General features: G+C 36.1%; 1 protein-coding gene across 2 annotated transcripts in view; it reads left to right on the top strand.

The window, feature by feature from the left end:
• Positions 1 to 24866, top strand: part of TTC27 (tetratricopeptide repeat domain 27) — a 142282-nt gene that overhangs the window by 108110 nt on the left and 9306 nt on the right. For both annotated transcript variants that reach the window (XM_069800479.1, XM_069800480.1), the window contains 4 exons: positions 5204 to 5431; positions 12787 to 12885; positions 14662 to 14714; positions 18926 to 19091. In XM_069800479.1, the coding sequence (XP_069656580.1) occupies positions 5204 to 5431; positions 12787 to 12885; positions 14662 to 14714; positions 18926 to 19091 (546 nt within the window). The remainder of the gene's footprint in view (positions 1 to 5203; positions 5432 to 12786; positions 12886 to 14661; positions 14715 to 18925; positions 19092 to 24866) is intronic.

Genomic DNA, 24866 nt, shown 5'->3' with positions numbered 1-24866 from the left:
GATTTTAGAAAATGATACCTGGAAGCAATGCCTACTTGTGTGTAACTTTAGCTGTGTTCTCTTTCTGGTGCTGTCTCTCACACAGAAGGACTGTAACAGGACCTTATGCTATCAAGCATTGTTTTCAGAATTTATATAGCTTTCAGAAATACTCACTTTCAGACAATATATATTTTTTCTTTTCTTCCCTGTTCTTTCCCTCTATTTGGTATATGGTAGCATTAAATATATGAATGTATGTGTGCCTTTATGACGCCATAAGCACAAAGACTATTCTTAAACTAATTTAAGCTTACAGAATAGAGAGCTATAACTTCAGTTAATAGAAAAAATGCAGAATTTCTCATATTGACATATTTTTTCTGATTATCGTGCACCAATGCGTAGATTTTGGTCATTATAAACTGGTAGATATGTTTTGCTGGCAAACTCTGTGTCATATTATGCATGCCTTGGGGATAGTATGTTAATATCCCAATCTTTGCAGTACAGTGGAGGAATAGAGGTCAATATTTTCCATTTCCTGGAAATGCATTCTGTCCTAGTTACATTCACAAACTGCCCTTAGGGAGTTATGAAAATGGCACTCGGAGAATAGGACAGGATATCTGACACAGGAAACTGCTTAGAAATGCTTTCAGACTGAGGGTTTGTGCTGTGCTTTGAAAAACAGAAAATGCTATGTAAGTACTAAGTAACAGTAGTGCCAGAAAAAAAAGCTAGCTTCAGACCAAAAAAGCCAGAAAATTAGCAACGTTTAGCTGTATACCAAGGGGAACGACTATTTGTGCTCCTTGTCAGAAAGCTTTCAGTGTGAACTGTTTGTATTTATCAAAAATGTTTTTACGTTTTTAAACATGGTAGTTAATCTTTTAGAAATGCACAAGAATCTACTAGAGCAATGGGTTGTTCAGTGGACGTTCATGTCATTAAAGTTTAGCATATATGTGCCCAAAAGAACAAACTCCATTAAACTTCGGCATGTTTTTCACTCACAAATGCTTTTATATAGGAAACCTGAATTTAAATACTGAAAAATCTAATAAAACAGCCAGAGATCAGCAATATCAATGCATTTGATGAGTACTTCATCAAAGTAATATGTTTCTTCCTCCTACTTTTGAATTATGCACTGACAAAGAAACAGAGCATGTAGATAAGGCTACGCAAAGCTCCACATTATGTACTTGGGAAATACGTAATTCACTCAGGTATAACAGATCCATGTAGCAGCACAAATTTTGCAAAGTAAGATGTCACTAAAAGTATTATAAAATGTGAATGCACATTATGTTGATAGCTGCTGTGGCTTTCTCATTCCAGTCTTTTACTCATTGTATTTCTTTAACAGACTTGTTGCCAAAGAGACACTAATCTCAATGTGTGTAGTGAGAACTGGTGTTGAAAAGTGTCCCTCTCCCTTCTTTTAACTGTGAGGGGGACCCAGAGATCTTGGGAATATTATTTATGTCAGACAACTTTATTTGGTTAAGGTGTAAGAGGTCTCTTCAACCTCACTGGAATTAGATAATACACTAAAAATGGTACTATTTCCCTGCTAAAGAAAAAAGAAGGGATGAACCGGAGATGTGAATTTTCAGTTCTTCCAACAGAAGTGAGGTCTTTCTCCCTTGCAGGAGCTCTAGAGCATGGTAGCTGCCGACCTTTGAGAAATTCATGGGATCTGCCTTTTAGCATCAGCTTGGTATTCTGTCTTACAACACTGTTTTCAGTCCTATCCCTGTTCCGTCACCTCCTCAGAGTAAACAGCATGGTCTGATTTTAGACCAACATACCCAGCGATCCACATTCTACAGAGTTATTTTTCTCGTCGTGACATGACACAGATATCTCAAAACGTTTGAGCGAGGAAACACAATTATGGTAAGATCTCAGAAGCTCACCTTTAAATTCAGGAAATGCTTCCCAGATGCAAAGTCAAGTAGTACTATACTGATTAGTGCACGAGCTCGTTCAAGAACTTGATTTCCACTACATATCATAACAGACGTGAGCACTCCTATATGTAGCTACAAAGCTGAGAAAGAGGAGTAAATGGCTTGCCCAAGGTTGTGCATGAAGTTACAGGGAAGATGAAGTGAAAACTGAAGAGCTTTCCTTTTCCCTCACTACCTCTTTCCATGCTCATCTGTTCTGCTTCTTCATGCTACTTCTCTGGTAGCCTAGCAACTAACATGCAAGCAGAAAAGATGAAAGCATTTTAGGAAAAACTTTGAACTAGGAAAGCACTGAATTGTCAAATAATAGAACTGGTAGATGTGTGAAGAGTGAGGCTAATAGGGTCTTTTAGGAAACAAAGAAAATAAAAGCATGGGAACAAGTGGATGGGACGGCAAGTGGAAGTTTAGGGTTGGGAAGCCAAATGCTGGTTGAATCTTAAATTTGGTTTCCAGGAGTTTCTGTAGTGAGTAATAAAAAGGCACCATCTTTTATTTAAAACAGAACCCTCTTTACTGATTGTGGATTTTTGTGAAGCATTGCCTGTTTAATTCCCATACCAACTGTACTAGTCCAGAAAGCAAGATAAGAGCCTAAATCTTTCTTATGTTTAAATCAACTGACTTTTGAGCTGAGTATTGAATTCCATCCATTCTGGTGCAGACCATTCAGTGAAAAGCAGTGTTATAATTACATCTGTTTCAGTCCGCAAGGGTTATACAGCTTCATTTTTTTCTTTTTAGGTAGCTTTTAATTGATAATTTTCTTATCAAAGCTTATTTAATTTAGATATAATTTTTAGTTATAAAGCATGCAAATTAATCATTAATATCTGTTTAATAGGTAAGAATAAATCTCTAGTGGTTATATTTCTTTTATGTACTTTGTGTGAGCTGGGAGGAAAATGTCTCTTGATATATTTTTTGTTGTTAAGACAAGATTTGGTTTTTGCAGAAGCAGGGTTCTTATCAAAGATTAAATGTGCATTTTTGAAAATAGTTTACTACAAAGGAGAAAGGAATATTTTTCTTCACAAAAGCCTGTGCAAAATGAGAAATCCAGTTTTAAAGTAGCACCTGGTTTTGTAGAAGACAAACGACAAATGTTTTGAGAATCCTTTTTTTTTTTTTTTTAGGTTGTAGTTATGATCCTTTGCATTAGCCTTTAAAGATTTAAGTAATAAAAAGGTTTGTAATGTGTCAGAGAGGTGATCAGATAGCTAATGAGATGAAGAAAGTCAGACTTCTGCTTATTTAATTCTCTGTTTTATCTGTGTGCTGAAATATTTATGTTGGCAATAAATTCTTTTAAGCTTAGACAAGAACATGATGTTTTTATGCTCTTAAATGTGAAATACAGTTAGTGAATGGTTGGCTTTCTAGTCTAGTGTATGATTAGTACTATGCACTGCCACAGAATATCAATCTGAGCTGGGGAGTGCCCTGCAGAGGAAGAGGTAAAGCAGCAGCATGCAATGCACTTTTCATCTCATAGCAGCAGCATGCAATGCACTTTTCATCTCATAGCTGTGGTTTACACAGCAACATTTCAGTCTTTTATTCTTTATCTGAAGGGGAAAAAAACCCATACCTTTTGGTGCCTAGTGTGATTGCTGCAGTAATAAAGCACCCAGTTCTCTCTGCTCTAGAAAAAATCATCTTAAAGACCTATTATTAATATATGTTTCTTTAATCTTGTCACGGCAGGGAACGGGAAGTAAACTGCCCTTTAACCAAACCCTCTGCAAGTGCAGTCTTCTTGTTAGGCCAGGTTTTCTAGTGCTTTGACTAGGCTAATTCTAAATTTTAAGGAATGGTTTCTTTGGCTTTCTTTGGAGAACCGTTCCATAGGCACTTAAAAACACTTGCCATTAAGTTATTTTCCTAATATTCAGCCACTAATTTTTTTCTTATTGGGATTCCATTTTTTCTAGTTTAAGATCACTTTAGCAACCTAAACAATACATGCCTTCCTCACCTTTGTGCACTTCAAATATTTATAGGCTTTACTGTTACTTTTATTTAACAAAAATTACCATAAAAATGAAGTATTTAAATTAGTATGCATTAAATATTTCAAAACAAAGTAAAACAAAGTCATTTTTCTAAAGATGATTTTCAGACAGGATCAATGAATTTTACTGATTGGAGGAAGAGACTTGTTCTCTAGAGGTCATCTGAATGGCAAAGAAAACGGTTCTTATAGAAACAAGAAAAGCAGTTATAATTTAAATGCAGAGAGGAACTCAGCTTTCCTTTTAGATAAACTAGCTATGGTAGAAGAATGACTAGTGTTACAATGTCAAACTAATTCTGTGGCAGGCTGTGTTGGATCTTTCTTGGTTCAGATGGTTCAAATAGATATTTTCTAATAGAAAAATTATACTGAGCTGAATTATGTATGTTACATTTTTGCAGCAGGGGACTGAGGTAAGAGTTCAGTCTGAACAACAGATCGTCTGTCCAGTGTATTTATCTTTTCAAAAAGCCACAGAAAGTAGACTATCTCTTGTTTAAAAGAGAAACAATAATTTTATTGTTAGAGCAAGATATTGGCCCTGAGATAAAGAGCTTTTGAAAGTTGGTTACAGCCCGTAATAGATGTCTGGGAGACCCAGCTTGTGTCTTCTTTTCCATAATGCTGTATATTTCTGAATATATTTTATCTCAAATATTTAGATAAATTTATAACTTCTGCATCTTATGTAAAAGAGTAGCATTTCCAAAACCAACAGGATGAAAGTGGACGTGTCTTGAGACATAATAGAATGGAAATAACTATTTTCAGAAAAGAGCAATTAGAGATAAAGGAATGACAGTCATTGCAAGAGTACTTATTAGGATATATAAAAAACACAGATGATGAACTATTAGGATTGCACATACCTTAATGGTGCTGATACTGCATTGCTATGAAGTAGGTGTAGGTTTGATGTCCAGGACTGATATTTGCTCAGGCTGCTTCTTGTTTTAATGGGTACATTCTCCTTGGTGTGTTAAACCAAAAGCCACCATATTATGTTGATGTTGAAGTGTGTTTTTTTTAAAAAAACAGTTTGGAACCATATTCTCTCTAGACTTTATCTTTGATGCTGTGTTGGATCAAGATACTATTTCCTTAATATTCCTACTTCTTAGTCTTCAACTGATGATTGCAAGGTGCTAAAGTGGTATTTGTTCAGGTAGGTGATTAACTGAAAATAAATTGTCCCATTATATATTGATTTCTCTTTGTTCTTTAACAGGCGGAAGAAATACTCAGGCGGGAGTTAGAGAAAAAGGAAACACCAGTATTATATTGTTTGCTTGGTGATATTCTTAAAGATCACCAGTATTATGATAAGGCCTGGGAGCTCTCCAGGCACCGCAGCGCCCGCGCCCAGCGCTCCAAAGGCCTCCTCCATCTCCGCAACCACGAATTCAGGCAATGTGTGGAGTGCTTTGAACGTTCAGTGCAGATCAACCCTATGCAGGTTGGGAAACGATACACATATAGCTTTGTTTTAGTTGGTGTGTTCAGTTTTTAATGATGACACACTTTTTTAAAAGGCAATTCTGTGCACAATTGTGAAAGTAACAGCTTATTACTATTCTTAGCAAATTTTTTACCGCGTACTTGGAATCCTGACTAAAAACAGTAGCATAATGAAATGAAGACATCCTTTTGCATTCAGGTCCTTGCATACACCTAATTCTTTGCCTGTACAGCTCTTCTATTTCAAAGAGATCAAGCTATTGAAAATTAATAACTATCATCAAATAAATCATGAGCAAGTGTTAAGCAAAATAGTTACAAGAAGAATGCTGTACAGATTTTAATGAAATTATCCTTTTGCCTTGTCTGTTGGCTTTGAGTTACAAACTCTGATCTCTATTTCACAGAAACCTTTTTCAAGTATTCTGGTCTGTCCTGCTCTGGAGTCACTGAGAAGCATTGTGTTACACTTGTGATGGCAGTAGCTTTTATTACAGTAATGCATCAAAACTGAAACCGCAGTCAAAAGACTTCTCTTGATGAAGCTGGTTATTTTGACAGATCCTATGCAAGCTGTTCTGCAGACAATTTTTTTAATCTTGTTTCAGTTTCTCAGCCACTATATCCCATCCCAATAAGGTCCACCTTGTGAAAGGTCTTGAGAATTTAGAACAGCTTTGTGGTTGTTTATGTATATAAATTGTGCCATTTCCAGGTCCATGCAAAAAGTAGGATATTCCTCTTTCTTGCTCTCCAAAGAATACTGCCGAAGCTGCTGTTTTGAGTTCCACATAACTAGCTGGACTTCTGCTTTAGAAAAATTTTAAAGGCCTCCAGCCTTTCAAATCATTTATCCCGAAGCTTTTTTTGTATTTCAATGACGTATTTTATTCCAGTGAATCAGAGTCCTGTTCTTATTCAGGTGAACTCCAGATAACTTCTAAACACCTTTAGAATGGATAGCAAAATGAACAAAAATGCTCCCCTTGTCTTTCAGTTCTCTTACTCAGGAAATGGCAACAAAATATATATTACTCAGATAGGAACCTTACTGAAATCAAGAGGACTCCCAGATAATAAAGGGCTGCAGAAGATGGCCTTCAGGGCTCAAAACTGAGAAAAACTCTGCCGAGATGGTTTTTTATTTTGTGTCCTATCCAAAGGAAGCTTAAACTGAAAGGCAATCCAACAAAAATAAGCCAGTCCATATAGGAAAGCAAACATTTCCTCCTCTTCTCGCTCAGGAAGCTCTATTTAAGATTCAGATGAATTGTTTCAAGCAAATAGATTGAGCAAATGGATAGTGTGGATTGACATATCACTGCCTTCTAAAGGCTATCCATATTCTGTCACTACAGAAATGAATTGTTTCCTATTCCAGGATGTCTTGTGGTTGAAGAGCAGACAGGAAGGTGATTCTAGATGCAAGGACTTTAAGACAAGGAAAATATTCATTAATGAATTGTTCCCAGAATTATGAATAATTTATCAGGTAAACAAGGACTCCCTATTACAATGAAATTTTTGTGTGTGTGGTTATCAGAAACCTTTTTGGAGGAAGAGATTTTTAGACTGCAGCAAGCGATTCCCCAAAATACCTAATGGGTAAAACCATTCTCTGTCAACCCTCCTTTAATCTTGTATGCTCTTTTTGGCCAACTGGTCAAATTTGGTTGAGGTCTCTGAGGTAGGTCTTTGCAGTATGAGCCAACCACCATATCAGACTTTGGAGAATCCACAAAGGAATGAAAGTCTTACAGTTCAAATATATCCAAAACTTTTCTTCATTAGCACTGCTGCTCACAGAATTACTTGTTCTAGTACATGCCTAGTGGATGACAGATGCATTTCTCTTGCAGTTTCACTGCGAGCATCTTGCAAGGCTGGACTGAGGCAATTCCAGAGATCAAAGAGCTCATGTAGTCAGTTCTCCAGTGGTGAAAGTCTGCATAACAAAACTTACGGCTTGTTAAATTACAGATTTGTTAGTTCTTGTGCTGAACAGTGTATGGTTCTCTATATCCAGTCACTTCACGTTTGAATTTTCCAGAAATAAGAGTGTTCATAGCACCCTTTTTGTGCCCACACCATTCTCCTTCATGTCACAGTCTGTGAGAAAAGAATCATCCTCTTTTGTGCTAGACTATTTGGCTCATAACCTCTCAGGCTAATTTGCTTGGGTGTGAAGCAAGAGAAGTGATCTCTCTCCAATTTGGGAAAACAATCACACTTTAGAAGTCAGCTTGCCATCAACTACATTTGGAATTTAAAGTTTTGGACAATGCAATGAGAGGCTTATTCTCAACAATTCTTCTCATTCATCTTGTAATAGTAAAAGTAACTTAAACAAGTTGAGCTAGACTCTGTCATTGGAAATTGTGATAAAAGTCTCTATACTTACTTAAAACTATAGTATGTTTTGTCAGTGTGTTGTGTTCAAAAGAAACTGAATTATAAGGGAGATAAATGATGCCAAAAATGAGTAATTAAAAAGGTACTTAGCTAGGATTTCACTCAACTAGAGCTCTTAAAATTTTGTTGTAATTTCTAACTCCAAAAACTAATTTTGCTGTACAGGATATAGATTGTTTCTAAACTAACACTGCTGTACTCCTAAGAGTATTGTACTGAAGAGTTTACTGGATTCTGAAAAAAAGATCTGTATTTATTTGCCGTATGCAAATAGTAGAAATTCTTTAAAAATACAAAAAAGTTTCTTCAGATATATGGTTTGGTTTTTTTAGTTTTTTAAGTATTCGGCTATACCGTAATTAGGTTATTTTGGAACCATATTCCCACTAATATGAGAGGATTGTTTAGACTTTCTTAAAGCATTTCATAATCATTTAGACTTACTAAAGACTTGCCTGGAAATTCCTGATGGCAAGTTTTAACAGAGTCCAAGCCTAAATTATCTTCCTTTGCAGGTCACTGTCTTCAGTTTTGAAAAGGATAAAAATTTACAGCTCATTTCCATGTGTTTTTCCAATCAGTTGCGACATTTGAACCTCTAGCCAATGCATTTTTTATTTCCAAAAAAGAACTTTAACCTAGTTCTACAAGCCTTGACAAAAATCTTTTTTGAACTTTGGATGAAGTTTTCCTTAACACTACCTTTCAGTCAGTCATAGTCCTCAGAGCAGTTGTTACATCAGGTAGTGGGATCGACAGATTTCATGCCCTCCCCAATAAAAAGGGAGTTCTTACCATTCTTTCCACAAAAAATAGCTTAAGTCCATTCTTAAACTGTATCCTAAATATATTATTAAAGAGTTACTGTACTTCTTATATTGTGGAAGAAATTAATGCTCCCTTTCCAGATGTCTAAGGGATGATAAAATACCATTTCATTGCTATAGTAGATCAAAGGCAATGAACCTTGTTTTTCTGTTTGGTTGGTTTTGTTTGGGTTTTTTTACACAGCTACCATTTTTTTTTTCATTTAACCTGTCAGACTTGTTCTTTTCCAGCTTTGTCATTTGTCTAGCACACCAGCTTTTGAAGTATGTCCTCTTATTCTTAATAATCTCCTTTATTTGGTTTTTAACTGTTATGATCATCTAGTCTTTTTAGAGCCTTTTTGAATGACAATAGGTAGTTGCTCCAAGCCTTGAAATGTCTTGTCTTTAAGTGTTTCAAATCTTCTGCAGACCTTTAGTCTTTTAGCAGCCCCTTTTATTTTTTAACACAACTTTTCCATTTTAAGTAGCTCTTAAATTTAACATCCTCTGTATTAAATGAGTTGCCTTTGTTCTTGAAGGACTAGTGAATCTACATACATTACAAAGTATCTTTTGTATGGTAACATTTTGAACCTGATCATTCATACTGGTCAGGATCAAGGTAAGTACTGTCTTCTGACTAGCTTCTTCATATCTAAAAAATTTAGCCTTGGAATTTCATCCATTATGGTATTTACTAAACTATGTGGAATAATTGAAATCTCCCTGTATTTTCTGGGATTTCTACTTTCACAGCCTTCCGATATCCCCCAGCAGCTTACCTTCTCCATTTTGGTCAAGTATTCTGAGATACAGTCTTTATACTGCTTTTTTACTGAGGCCTGAAATTTTAATCCATACCAGTTCTGTTGTACGTTTACACAGTTAATTTTCTATATGATTGATAGTGAAGGTTTTTTTTAACATATAGTGACATTCTTCCATCTGCACAACCTATTCCATTTTCTGTATACTTTTTGCCTTCATATCGTAGCAACTCATGAGGCTCCTTGACTTAATTCCCACCACAGAGACTTTTTATCTCATCTGCTAAAGGATCCCTTTTGGACACCTTTCCCAACCTTCTCCATCATGTTCGGTTCTCATATTTTTTCCGTTCAGTCAAAACCTTCATACATAGTTACTGCTAGGCAAAACATCTTGTTTCAAATTATTAAGAAATGAAAATTATTTATCATTCTTTGCAGTCACTGTATGATTTTTTACTAGGTACCTGCTTATATAGCTTTTCTCTGCAGAAGTAAAGAATCATTACTTTCTCCTCATGCTGTAACTTTTCCTTGAGAAAGCTTGTCAACTCCTAAAGCATTGGTAAGCCAGTTCCTGAGAGATGTAGCTGCTCACCATCAGCCTCAAAAAATTAAAATGGTGGAAGTTTTAGTCAAATCTGATTCTGGAAGCACAAGCTCAGAAGTGAGACTGTGCTGCTGTTACTCGTTAGAATTATAAAAAATGCAGTGGTTGTTTTTCTCTCACCCTTTACAGAAGCACTGTTTAACTTGTATCCTGAGCTATAGATTTGGAGCTAGCCTTCAATTTCATACTTGATCAGTCTCATCTCTACCTCCGGTTTTCATGTCCAAAAAGTTATTGATCTAGAAATAAGAGAAAGGGGAGTTAATGAGGTAGCAGCCATGTGGGAGTGCTGAACTTCTGGAAACTTGATGGATAAAAGAGGCTTAAAAAATGAGATTGACTAAATGTTTATTTCCTATTAATTTTGCCCTCTAAGATTTGGGAAACATTGTTTTCTCTTCCTGTGCAGTTTCTTCTTTGAATGATGAGTTCAAGGATCATGAAAGGTGACAGGCTGACAATGCTGAAAAGTAGATTTTCATGTTTGCCCAGGCCAGATGTAATTGGCAGTTCTGTCTTCACCTATTCATCCATATGCTCTGAGGATGGGCCACCCACGTACACCCTCAAATGCAAAAGGATGTCTTTATTGCCAAGCTTGTTCAGTTGTTTTATTGATATCATGAAGACTGCCCACCAGGGTGCCAGATCTGACAGGGGTTAATGTCATACATGTGTACTCTGGGATCTAAGTTTTGAAGCAGGTTAACTATAAACTCTACAGCAGGTAAGTCAGGAGTCAATACCTTGTTACTGATTTTAAGTTGGGTCTCAGAGACAGAAAAATGAGTCTGATCTGGAGAGAAGTGCAAAAATATCTGCTACAGAGTTTGCAATTAATCTGTAGAGGTAGTAGCTCCTTGCATATGAACCAACAGCTTTATCCTCGACCCTGTAAAATCTCTGATTTGCGAATGTTTCTTAAGGTAACATTTTTGTATTTAAATAGCCATTACGGTTTCCTACAGAGAACCAGTGTTATCAGAATTGCTTGCTTCAGAGCTAGTACCCAGAACACAAGAGAAGATAAACATTAATCAGACATCTTGAAAAGTAATATGTTGTTGTGCAATATAAATTAGAGTTAATGTAACCTGGGTTTCCATCTTCCTCTTCCCAACCTTCTTCCCTTTCTCAAAAAATTTTCCAAGAAAACCTGTTTATGTTTCATTTAGAATAGAGAAACAACTGAGTTTATTGCATTAAGTAGGACTACCTGGAATGATTTTGCAGCACATTATAAAATGTCCTGTTTGATTTTGACTGCATACATTTAAACAGCATAATGCCGTCAGAAGATGTTCTGTCAATGTACTTGGGATTTAATACTTTTCTGAATTACAGACCTTTTCTAAAAGGTAGTACTGCTTAACTTTTGCAGCTCTTTGAGAATTAACGGTGTGGCAAATCAGGAACTTGCTATTGAAGATCTATGAAAATACATATTTGATTTGCTGTAATTTATGCCTATATTTGCTATTATTTAGAATAGAATGGACTGTTTCAGTTGGAAAGGACCTACAATGTTCATCTAGTCCAACTGCCTGACCAATTCAGGGCTGACCAAGTTAAAGCATGTTATTAAGGGCATTGTCCAACTGCCTCTTAAACATTGACAGGCTTTGGGCATCGACCATCTCTCTAGGAAGCCTGTTCCAGTGTTTGACCACCCTCTCGGTAAAGAAATGCTCCCTAATGTCCAGTGTAAACCTGGGACAGCTTTGAACCATTCTCATGTGTCCTATCACTGGACAGTCAGTTCAGTATGAGTCAGCAGTGTGCCCTGGCAGCCAAGAGGGCAAACCACATCCTGGGGTGCATTAAATACAGTATAACCAGCTGGTCAAAAGAGGTCATTATCCTGCTGTATTCAGTGTTGGTGTGGCCCCCCCTTGAGTACTGTGTGCAGTTCTGGCCCCACAATTTAAGAAGGATGTGAAGGCCCTTGTGTGCTTCCAGAGGAGGGCAACAAAGCTGGTGAAAGGGCTGGAAGGAATGTCCTATGAGGAGTGGCTAAGGACTTTGGGTTTGTCTAGTTTGAAGGAAAGGAGGCTGAGGGACCACCTCATTGCTCTCTACAGCTTCCTGAGGGGAAGTGGAGAGGGCGGTGCTGAGCTCTTCTCCCTGGTTGAATCTGTATGTATGAGAGGTATTTGGCTGTAACAACTAAAGACTTACAGTGCAAGATTATTGAACTGGTAAAGTTCTATTCTCTATGCAAGGCATTAAATACATTTCTATCTCTAAACATTGTATTATAAGCTAGAGAAGATTGATATTCTGACAAGTAAAAAGAGCTATAATTTTGAAATGTTCATGTTTAGCCATTAGAAATATTTCTTGTAAAATATGATTTCCTTGAAATACATTTCCTAGTATTTACCATTTGACCTAACTGTAATACTATAAAGTGAGTGTGGATTTTTCACAAGTTAAAACAAAATAGGCAAACCTCTAAATAGCTATCACTTTCTTCTCTAAATGAAGATGCACTGTTAAAGAGCACTTCACATGTCGTTAAGTGGTCTTTATATAGTCAACACCTTTGTTTATCCATATTTATTAAAACTTTGAACCTAAAGTTTTCCTGTGTTCTGCATACTGGATACTATTTATTCCAATGCAATACTATTAAGATAGCTGAAAATCAGGTAAAATCAGCACAAATAGTGTGTGTTCAAGCATCCAGGCAAAATTATTTATTTTGTGGATAAAAATGTATGTATATATGTAATCATCCATTTTTTCTCTCCAGCTAGGTGTATGGTTTTCCTTGGGCTGCGCATACATTGCTTTAGAAGGCTACGAAGGTGCTGCCAAAGCATTTCAGCGCTGTGTGACATTGGAACCAGATGTATGTACTTTTCAACAAGCGATTCAGATGGCTTATCTAAAAGCAACAAGAATGTTTTCATTATAAACAAGCAAAGCAATAATGAAAAACTTGTTTAAACCTTAGCCCTTTGAATAAATTAAACTTGTGCATGAAGGATATATTTTTGTCATGAGGCATCATAAAAATACTTGCCCAATACTTAACTTTGTCCAAGTATGTGTGTATGAATGTTAAAATACATTTGAGCAAAAAATTCCTTTATGCTTGCATACATTGCTAAAACAGAGAAAAGGGAATAAGTAGACTGTGAGGAGTGCTAAAAAGAGAGATAAAAGAAAAAAAATAAATTAAAATACTTGGTCCTCTTAAGTAATCAAATTCTCCTGAAAAAAAGTCAAAGAAGTGGTTGCATGACAGGTAAATTTGTAACTATATAGCTCATGAGCACAGGGAGAATGGAGCTTGTTAGCCAGTTTTTCAGGACGCACAGGGCAAGCATGTGTACAATATTGGTGTTTGAGTGTGACTGTGCATTGAGATAGCAGAATCATCAGCTGGATTACCTCTCGGGAATGCACTGGCAATACTTTTGTCAAAAGGCCTGACTGCCAGCCAGCCAGCATGTTGTTTGCTCGGAGTTAATGGCACCTACTTGATGGAAACTATTATTCATTCTTTTCTTATGGGGAAAAGAATGAGAGAGCAGTGAAAGGTGACAGAGTATTCTTTTTTCTTTATTTATAAAATGAAATAACTTACTTGGGGGAAAAAATGTACATAGAGACAACCCTGTAATTAACTGGAATTTTTACTTTATATATAGATTTTGTTTGTTTGTTTCAGTACAGTAGATTTACTTCTAAGTAGATAATAAAATTGTATTTACTTATCTCTGGTGCCTGTACTTGACTGCATTAATATGAACAAGCCAACTGACTTCTCAGTGGGTTAAGTGGTATTTCTTTTGTGAGTAAAGGATGCTGGGATGGCTCTTAGTTATGGAGGTGAAACCTACCTTTATACATTGATCTGCAGAAATGTAATGACATTTTCATGAAATGAAAGCCTCAAAAAGGTTTCCCAACATGATTTAAATGCTCCTTAAGCCTGAGGAGCTGTACTCAGTACCTTTCATTGCAGTACCCAGGTTCTGTTGTTCAAATTTATACTAGTTGTCACTTAGCTGAATTCAGTGGCGTGGCTTCAAATTTACGGCAGTGTAAAGCGATGGGCAGGAATTGTCTGTGTACATGGCTCTGCTGGTTTTACAAGAGGAAAGATTGTCTGAGCACTCCGTAATCCTTTTCAGCTAAAACAGTTGAAAACACTGTTGGAACTAACCGTGTTAGTTTTGCCTGATATGCGTTAGGGGACATTCAGATAATTTTTAGCACTAACAGAGCAGTGCAGGTAAGTATCATCCAGCTAGTGAGAAGTGATGAGCTGCTGGGAGCACTGACCTCTCCAGCCATCCCAGCTAGATCCAGAAGAGGATGCCTGTTTGCAGTTTAAACTGAAGGCAAGAGCTGACTTAGTGTATTCCAACCAGAAAACAGTTAATTGGTATTTATATACCTGATTGTTGCTCTAGTCAATAATATTTATTTATGTATTTCTATTTTAATATAATATTTTCTATTTCAATGTAATATTTTGACTGCGTTGTAGAAAATGTGTTAATATATGTGATTAGTAAAGTCGATGATATTTCACAGTAGTTTCATTCACGTATTATTATCAAGTGAGCATAATATAAGTGAATAATTTTTTTTGGTACTTCTTTTGTCATTACAGAATGCTGAGGCCTGGAACAATTTATCAACTGCTTATATCAGATTAAAACAGAAGTAAGTACTTTAAAAGGATTAGAAAATACTGCTTCCAAAATAAGTAATTGGGGGTTTCTTTTTTTGACATTGACTTTTTTATTCTTATAATGCGGTTACCTCATATTTTGTAATTCTTTTCCCTTTAGTTCTCTCTCCCAGGTTGGATCATTGATAACATATTTCATTTTACAGGAAATAAGAGTTTCATAAGCTTTATAAAAGTAGCAACCTCTCACTCTACACTTTTTTCTTGTTAAAAGTATTTATGATGTAGAAAGTACCAGTGCAAAACATTCATATTGAAGTTATTGAAACTAACTGGACATATCTTTTTAACTTCATAGTCAATTTCAAGCAAACTATATATTCAGACTTATGTCAGTTCATACTACATTAATCTCAGTAGATTTAAGGGAAAAACAGGCAGTTTATTTTTTATATTACAAAAGCAGATGGAAATCTGCACACACACTAGCTCACTTGTTCTTTTCCCTCCAAATTAACCATTAGTACAAGCAGCTTTGACCTAAATGGACTGCCTTTCTTATTTTGTATTTCAGCTCAATGTAATAAAAGTTACTTGTAAATGCAGAATACCTGAAAGAACTTAATATTTAAGAAGAATTTTCACATTATAACTTGTCCCCAAAGAATGAAACAAAAGAATAAGATAAATTTTTAAAAACCTTACTCAAAATCTGACATCAGTTTATACAGTTACGCAGTCAGGATGCAAACTAAAAAAGAGAAAAAGAAGAGTAAATTTACATAAAAGGGTAAATTGATAAACATACCAAGGAAATATGGGAATTAATATAAATGAATTCAAGAGATGGTTTGATATGCTAATGGGAGCAGGAAGGAGGAGAAAATGAAGGTTAGAATAGCCACTCAAGACTAAAAAGTAGTAGAAATCAAGAACTTGTTTTACCTTTTCAGTGGTTCCTTTCATCTTCAGCAGTGCCTTGAGAATGCCCAGTTTAATGTCTTAGACTGTGTGTGATATTGTTCCTTCTTTTGCATAAAGTTCAAAAGGGTATGTCAGATGCTTAGTGTACTGGTTCATGCTTATTTCATAAAAGTATCTTTAATCAAAATAATTTCTCTGTCTGTTCATCTACTACAAGGCTGAGAAACTACTGAGTGATTAGTTTAACTTTATTGGTTTAATTTTATTATTGTTAATCTCTTGTGATTTAACATGCTAAATACATACAAAACTTGTGACCTATTTGATACTGTATCAAAAGCAGTAAAGGGAGGCATGTTTCTGAGCTTTTTTCCCCACAGGAATCACATGGGAGAGGAATACGTGTACAGGAAATCTTTAGTCAGCATTACATGCTGATAGCTGAGTGTGGCCTGTGTTTGCTGTGGAATAGCAACTCCTTTGATTATTTGTGTAGTCACTTATAGATCAAGACTGTGTGTGAGTTAGTTTAACCCACTGTCAAAACAGAGGATATCTGTAGTAGTTCACTCAGTATAATTTTTTTTGTGGGGCTAAGTGGTGGTGAAAGTGTAAATTCTAACTTTTCAAGCCTGCTAGGAAAAAAAAAAAAAGTGAGGGGAGGATTAAAAAAAGGAAAACAAAAATAAGATATTTAAGTTAATTGTTTTCTTTTGCTCAGTCATCAAAATCAAGCTTTACTCCAACCAGGCTCTTAAATCAGTCCCGCTCAAGGACTGTGCATTTGGGTAAGGCTTAGCAGTCTCATACAACAGACAAATATAAAATGTGTAAGTCTTTTTGAAAAGAGTACGCAAACAACTTGCTGACACCCAAATGAAAGGGGTTTTGTTGTTTTGGGGGTTTGTTTGCTTTTTAAGAGTTTAGAAGTTTTGTGTATTCTGAATTTCCTCCAGAAAAATCAGTTGTGATGTAAACAGACCCTTCAGTTTACCAGAAAAACTTCTCTGGGTGCCAGGAGGCCTTTGAAATCTAGATCTCATATTTCTCAAAACAAACTGGGACTAGCTCTCTGTCCTTTGGGTGAAGGATTCCTGATTTCCAAGACAGGTGACGCACTGGTACTGCCTACTTTTTCCTGTTTGGATATGAATTGGTTTAACTGTTGCCCTGGTTAAGGATACATCATTATATAATTTATTACATACATAGGGGGTTTGTTTTGAGAACCTATAGGACTCTATTAGTGTAGCAAGAGTGATGATTTGAGGAATACAATTTCCATCCCATTCCTCTGGTATCTTGTCTACATTTCACAGTTCCATCTGATTGGCATCCGCCCTCATGATAATTTCTTAACTTTTGTGAGAAGATGGGGAAGATCATACAGGCTACTCCTGCAGATGTTGAAGAGCAGTTTCAGAAACAGTTTCTCAAGGTGATTAGAATACATCAGTCAGCCAGAGCATCTTCCAGCCTGTCAGAGAGCTGTGGCAGATCCCAGCTTCCATTGTAGCAAAATCCACAGAGGAAGGAGCAGGTCTCTGTTCTTTTCTAATATAATCTGTCAAAATCAGGGTCTGAAATCTCTTACTAAGACTGTTAACAGTGGAGGAGACCCAACTGTTAGTACATATACCTGGCAGCATCACATATATCAGTATATCACAAGAGAGAGAAAAGGGGAATGAATGTGGGAAGATCCTGCCTGTGGACTATTCTGCCGTAGCTATGCCAAATTACCTGTTTTCCTTCAATAATTTTGCTCTATTAGTCATCTCTCTTCACATGTATTTGGTAAGTCTTTTAATACTATGGGCTTAGATTGGCAGTTATTTACATTTTTCTCTGACCCAGCCATTCCAAACTTTTAATGGCCTGATCCACTAGTTAGATATTCCCTTTTCTTGGCTAGGATATTTACATTCTCTTGAACACTCTTTTTGAAACTCAACCAACAATTTCTTTGAGCTGTCTTTCTTTAGGGACAGCACTTGTAGCAACTTACTCAAGCAGCAGAGCAAGTGAACTGCAAATTTTTATAACAAGCCATCTTTATATGATCTTTATTAAGAGGAGATTTATTGCCATACCTCTTTCAAAGAAGATTTTTACCAGCCTGGGAAAACTCTGTTTCAAGTTTTCATTTAAAGGAATTTATTCTTTTGTGTTTTTTCTACATATCATGACTGTCCAGCTGAAAGTAAGCTTAAATCTCTCAAACTCCTAAGAACCGTATCATTCTAGTTCTCTAGCAAAGCTTTTTTTAAAGTTTCAAATTTAGTGAAACTTTTAGCAGTACTTTTAAAGCTTTAAACAGTAGGCACTCAGACTTTACCAACATGTGCTTCAGATTGCATTAAGATGACTTATTCCTTCTGCCTCCTCTCTGGCAGCATTGGTTGCATGTTGTGCAGGAGGTCATACCTCTGTAAACTGTAGGGCAGCTGCTTTCAGCCCATATTCTTGATTCAGCAAAACTGTCTTTATGTTCCTTACCAGAGAATGCCATTACTTCTCTCCCTGAGTAAGGGAATGGTAGAGTTGCCTGCAGTGGATCCATTTGAAAAAATAAAGATGCTTCCTGACTTGACAGTGACTTTATAAGAGTTATTCTCTCCACCTTTATTCCACAACAGTTTCTCCTGCCACTATGAGATGGTTTGGTGGGCAGCACCTTTGGTGAAGGACGCTAGTAGTGTTTGGGGCCGCTGTGACATATTCGTACTGAGCAGTGTAGCATCAGGGAACAGGGAGTGTAGGTAAAGCTTCCGGATGACATAAGAAAAAAATGGTTGAAAGTGCTGGGCTTCTGTGCAATGGGTATGCACATTTACCACATGCAAATGTTTAAAATAAATCACAAAAAGCTGTTATTGTTAAGTAACCTTCCTTTGTGTGATGAAATGAGTGAATATCATTCTGCATCTGCCATGAACTCAGTGATTTTTAACTTTTTCATGTGTTACAACTGCAGCATGAGTAAGATTGTTTTCTCGTGGTGCCAATTAAAAATTCAGAAAAGAAAATATTGACATAGATGGCACAATTATAATGAATTTTTGTCAAAATGTAATTATGAGCGCTAACATAGAAATGGAGTGAACTGATAGAAAGTAATTGGCAAGAGAGATTAAGGAATTATCAGTGTTGTAAATTATGAACAATAACTTTTACATTTGCGCTCTTTTCTAAATGAGATTTTTTAAGTAAGCTTTTTAGTTGATACAATGCCAGCTGATTTTAATATAGAAATTTTCTATATTAAATCTTTAATATAGAATCTTCTTTTCTATACTTCTTTTTTATTATTGATTAGAATCAAAGCATTTCGAACCCTCCAAGAAGCTCTCAAGTGCAACTATGAGCACTGGCAAATATGGGAGAACTATCTTCTCACCAGTACAGATGTTGGAGAATTTTCAGAAGCAATTAAAGCTTATCACCGGCTCATGGACTTAAGAGAAAAGTACAAGGATACACAGGTGGGGAAGTTTTCGTGTTAAGTCATTGTGTATGTTCATTAATTTTTCTTGTGAACAGAGAGAGATTTCTGCTGTTAATAGTATCAGTAATGACAGTACACATACCAGTGAAGCTTGTAGGCAAGCCATTTAATTTTGTGACATCTGGACTGTAAGACTAAGAATTTAAAATGAAAATGGACAAAAAGGAAAACCTTTGCATCCAGATTGCCTCAGACTTTGTGGAAGGACAAATACGATCCTTGCAGTTTTAAGATCTATTCTTAAATAAAACACAGTGCATAACTCCATCTGTCAATATTGTTCCTGCATATTTTAGTATCAGAAATAATATAAATTATTTAGTTTAAAGAAAGGTAAGCTTTTCCCATGTGTTTGAAAATTCCACAAATGAGCCTTTGAAAGTTATTTATGTTTCATAGATTGGATGCATTACAGTCAGAACATTGATTCTTAAAAATCAGAACAAAGAAAAACAAAGGAAGTATTTTGCTCATCTTTCACTGTAGTTCAGTTAACTTCTGTGTTTGTAAATGTATGCTCTGGACAAAATCCTGAGAGCCTACTTTAACAGCTTCAGCTGTGATGTTACCTTGCCTAAAACCAGGTCCTGATCCAAGCAGGTTCTGTACACTCAGTGAAAATAGCAAGGTGAATCTGACAGGCAAGCCAAAGAAAGAATTCCTTAAGCAGAGTAGTAAAACACCTCCAAAAGCCTTTGCAAAATTAATGGATCGGGTTGAAGAGCTTATGAGCTCTTAAAGAGTTTATGTGTAGTACCAGGGTAAGAGGACCCAGCTGCTGCTGGTCATTGATCCCAGTAGTATGTTTCTTTTCTTATCCCATAAAATGATTAAAAGTAGCTTTCCTGGATCTTGGGAGTTTGAGTTCAGTGATGAGGAGAAAGAACAGAGAGAATTAATTATGGTTGTGGAAACGTCTCATTTGTTTATGGGGGGCAGGGATCTTAAAAACTTTTTTCAGATTACTTTTTAATAACAAATTGCACATGAGTATGGTCACGATCCAGACTGGACAGACCAGGGAGTCGTGTTTAATTTGAAATTCCCTCGGGCTAAATGAAGGTGAAACAACACCAAACGATCAGTTAAAGATTTTATTCATGACAGAAGCAAACTGAACTGGGGAGGCATGATAGTAGGTGGCAGGGTTTCTCATAACAGGAATTGGCATAAGACTACTTCTGTAAACCATGTAACCCAGGGTAACTATATACATCAATTCAGGGAATAAGGAGATCCCTCCCATTGAGTTACGAGGTTCAGAGCAGACCCCCTTGCTTTCTAGACTCCTCCTCAGAGAAGGGCCCAGGGGCGGCTGGATCCACTCTTAGTCCCAGACTTGGTCAATGGTTTTATGTCTTAACGGGATGAGGTGTAGGGATTGTGGAAAAGGAAAAGGAACGAGAGAGGAAGGAAGAGAGAAAGATTTCACCAGTCCTGGGTCCAGCGTTGGTTCAGTCAGCCAAGGGGTCTGGTTCTGGTGGGCTGCACACCTGGGGCTTCAGTTTGTGTCCTTTTATCATCCTTGCTCCTCCTTCGGGTGGGCACCTGAACTCGTCAGGCGAATGAGCAGTTTGTGAGCCTTTGGGGCTTGGGGGTGGTTTGTGGAGTACCTTCTCCTTCCCTGCAGACGTGGCTATTGTTTGATCTTTGTATCAGAGCAGGGAGCTGGGCACCCTCCAGCACCGCCCTCCCTCTCCTGTTGCTGATGTCTGAGCTGATGGGCTTTTCACCTTGGTTCCTCGCTGTGCAGGGTTTGTCTTTAAGCAGAACTTGCCCCACCACAATGTTTGAGACATGAACTCTTTCAGTCTCTCACAGAGTACAATACTTACTACTGTAAAGCCAACCACGCACAGCATAACATTCTGTATGAATTAAATCTTTTGGGTTTGATATGGCTGAACGTTAAAGGGTCTCAAACTCCCTTTGCACTAAAAAGTGTCTTTGGAAAATAGTCTTATATATAGTAAAGATTCATGTGTTTGGCAGCTACAATATTGTGGTACTGGTGGGGTCTGTGTGTTCACTCATGGAACATCTTGTAGATGGTTGCCTTTTTTAATGAATTTTTTTCTCAGTTGTTAATTTAAATAACATTTTTAGGGGTGGTCTACTGTATTATTTTAATCAGATTGACAACTGACAGGAATAGAACTTTCTACGTGTATTTGTCCATTTTATATATTTTGAGATGATATAGGCTCCTATTAGTGTGTTTTGTCAAATTTTATGTAGGATATTTTATTAAAATATTTTGAGATATTGCTTGCACTGAGTTTCTATTTTTGTTGTATAACTCTTTTTTCATCTTGTTCTCATACAACTTTTATCATTTTTACAGAAGTATATATATGCTATGAATCCTAAAATTTTTTTTGCATCCCAATTTTAACTTTGGCTTCTGATATGTAAAGTGCTTTTGGGTTTCATCATAACTTCTAATAAAGTTTCCTCAATTAGAGGGATTTTGCTAGTTGGCCAAGAAAAACCTCAGAGCCTGATTAAAGAATTTCAGAAAGGCTTTAATCAATAATCTCACAAGGAAGAGAAGAGTATTCCCATAGCAAAACCAAAAAAAAGCACATAAAACTAAAAGCTTCTGCTGAGATTGGTTACAAAGCTCACCATTAATTTCGAGCCTCTCCCATTTGCCAGCTGGCCTGTTTTAAATAGAGATGCTCTATAACCATCTTGTGCAATTGTATTTTAACAAAGTAAAATCATGAAACATGAGTAAGTGGAAGCATACCTCTCTTTTTCCTTGCAACATAGTATGATCTTTTCTCAGGTTATGTTTAGTATTTGTAGTCATTGTAGATTTTAATCAATAGGCTATTAAGCTAGAAGACATAGTGGTGAGAAAGAAGGTAGTAATTTAAAAATAAATAAATAAAAATGCATGGGACTGGAAGAAACAAGTTGAGTGATTGATTCCAATTCTTTGTGAAAACAGAAAGCCAATCACTTTTAGCATAATCATTGTTGCAGAATACCCCTTGTGAAACTGAATGCATCAATTAAGAGCGTGCAATTGAATATATAATTTGAAATGTCCTTGGTCTGTGTAGTTACATCAGATTTTTTAATTTTATTTCAGCATAGTATGAAGTCATATTCATAAATCGCTAATTTCTTCTAATAACAGTAAGGCATTCATATCTTCATCTGTGATTTCTGTTAGGCCATTGCTGTCTTTTTGTGCCAGACTTCTGAGTACAGAATGCAGCTTTGGGAAATTTTGCTTCTAAGCTATTCTAGTTACTTAATGATGTCATCCTTGTGGCAAAGGTTCTGAGATCAGGATATCATGAGGCTTGAAGATATGTATGTACAGATTCTGCTGAGAGAGTTAAACAAGGAAAAGCTGAAGGGCTCTTTATAAATGAGCAACAATGCAATAAAAGATTACAGCAAAGGACATACTTTGAAAAGTCTGTTTCCTAGTATTTCCCTTAAATGTTTTAAGCATCTTTCTTACCTTCCCTCCTTAATGGTTCTAAAAATTCTTCAAATTTCCATATTCCTTTTAATATTCATGAACCTACTGAGAAATAGACCTTTAAAACATTTAACATAGATGTTATGTAATAAAACATAAAGGCTCACTAAATTATCTGTAGTTTCAGCTGTAGATCAGTCACTAAATAGGACCCAAGGAGAAAGCCTTACCTGTTGTAATCATCAATTTAGCCTCTGAATTATTAGTCTGAGGTGGTAAATATACCTGAAAGATTTCCGCAGCTGCTAATGATACTACTTTGCACCACCTGCATCCTTGTGGAGGCAAGCAATCTTTTTTACTTGGAAAGTTGCAGTTCTGTGAATAACAAAGTTATTTTGTGGGTGGAAAAGCTGTTTTGCTACATTGCTTTCAGAATCCAGATCTTCATCCTGTGCTGTCAAACAATATAAATTCAGAAGTATGGACAAATGGTTCCTCTCTGCAATTCTGTGTTCTTGAGAATCTAGCAAAGTTTTTCTGTTATCCTTTCCATCAAATATCATCCTCATTTCAGTGGTTCATATTGCCAGACTGTTTCTAATAAAAGGCTGCAAGAGCATGTTCCAAGGGGATTTTGAGGAGCGAGGGTAGGAATTAATAATTTCTGGAGCTCTCTTTCTTTTAAGTAGCTCACTAAAGACAATTGCCTTTATAATAAAGCTTTAATTTGGGAGGGGCATAGGGAAAGCTCACAGACTGCAGATTTGTCATTTTGGATCTGGTATCTGAGGGTTCTCTTCTTACTTAAGCACTGTCAAGTTTGATTAGTATTAGTGAAGCTTCTAAAAATGGTTTGACCAAGTGTATTTTTATGTGAAAGAAGCTGTTTGGAGGACAATTGTGGAATGAGATTCACTAATAGCAAACACAGCATTTAAAAATTATTGGGTTTGTTTCTAAGGTTTTGTCCCATGGTGGTTTTTGTTCAGTTTTTAGTACACACACATTATTCACAAAAGCAAAGGAGAAGGAGGAATGCAGGTGGTGTGATGTCATATGAAACACAAACTCTATGCACAGTGGACATATGGAGTCCAGTTCATTAAAAGAAGCATTTTAAAAAAAAAAAAAAAAAAAGCTCTACTGCTTGTTTGGGATCCTGGGCAACAGAACATTGCTTTAGTAGTTTAGTATATATGGCAGTTTAAAATCTCTCGGAGATACAAATTAAAATTTAACACTTAAGACAACTGTCTAAAATGGAAAGCTCTGTTACACTGCTAATACTTTGTGATCATTAGCACAACTCACTTGCAATTTGAAATAGCTTTATTTAACAACTGGGCACAGCCAAGTAGCGTTAATGATTCATTACTGTTTAATGGACCCTTTAATCTGGGCCTTCACACTAGTTTTAACTGCTGTAGTGCTAAAGCTTACATGATGAATTACAAAAAAAGGAGATAGATTATTATGATGGAAGTGTAAGCAAAGCCTGAATTCTATGGGAATATGGGTAGTTTTTCAGTTGCTAAATCATACTGACTAAGGAAACTTTTTTTTTTCATGTATAAAAAAATATCATTGTCTTTAAAACTTGATAACTATATAGGATATTCATGTGAACTAACTTTTTGGACTTTGAGTAACAATTTTGTTAAACTGAGAAATTGATTGAGAAGTCATACATGTATGTATGAATCGTCAGGACCAGTTCTAGTTCCGTTTTAAAAGAAAACATAGTTTAATGTTTCTTCTTACATCTCTTTTATGTTTTTTTTATTACAATGCTGTAGTAATGGAAATATCAATATTTGCTGGTGTTTTTCTAGCAAATCATTATAGAAGACCTGATTCATTTAATGATAGGGTTTAGTCCCTTAGATTCCAAATCATGAATGTAATACAAATTTCAGAACTTTTGGATTATAAATAGGTAATCATATTTTCTATTCTCTTCAGTGACAATCCGAGCTTTTTAACAGAAAAGAAAAGAACGAACAGCCAGTTTGTCATATCATTTTATAAGGGCTCTACTGTTACAGTTTGGGAGAGAGAAGGGGGGAGCTGTTTAGCTGATGTTAAGATACTACTACAATTTCACATTGATTCTGAAAAGATACCAGGGAGATGTATAATTTTTCTTTTCACCTTTTCTGTTACATAGATCTATTTCATATCAGCAGCCATTTTGATTTATTTGGGTTGTTTTGCCAAAGATTTCCTGTACCTGATAAAACTCAGTAATTAATTCTTGGGATGCATGTTAATTGAGTCATTCTATAGAAGAAAAGTTGTTTTAGGAAA

Source organism: Haliaeetus albicilla, chromosome 13 (genome assembly GCF_947461875.1).
Source record: "Haliaeetus albicilla chromosome 13, bHalAlb1.1, whole genome shotgun sequence".
In the NCBI taxonomy this organism is placed as follows: domain Eukaryota; kingdom Metazoa; phylum Chordata; class Aves; order Accipitriformes; family Accipitridae; genus Haliaeetus; species Haliaeetus albicilla.
This window is presented reverse-complemented; position numbering and strand designations above follow the sequence as displayed.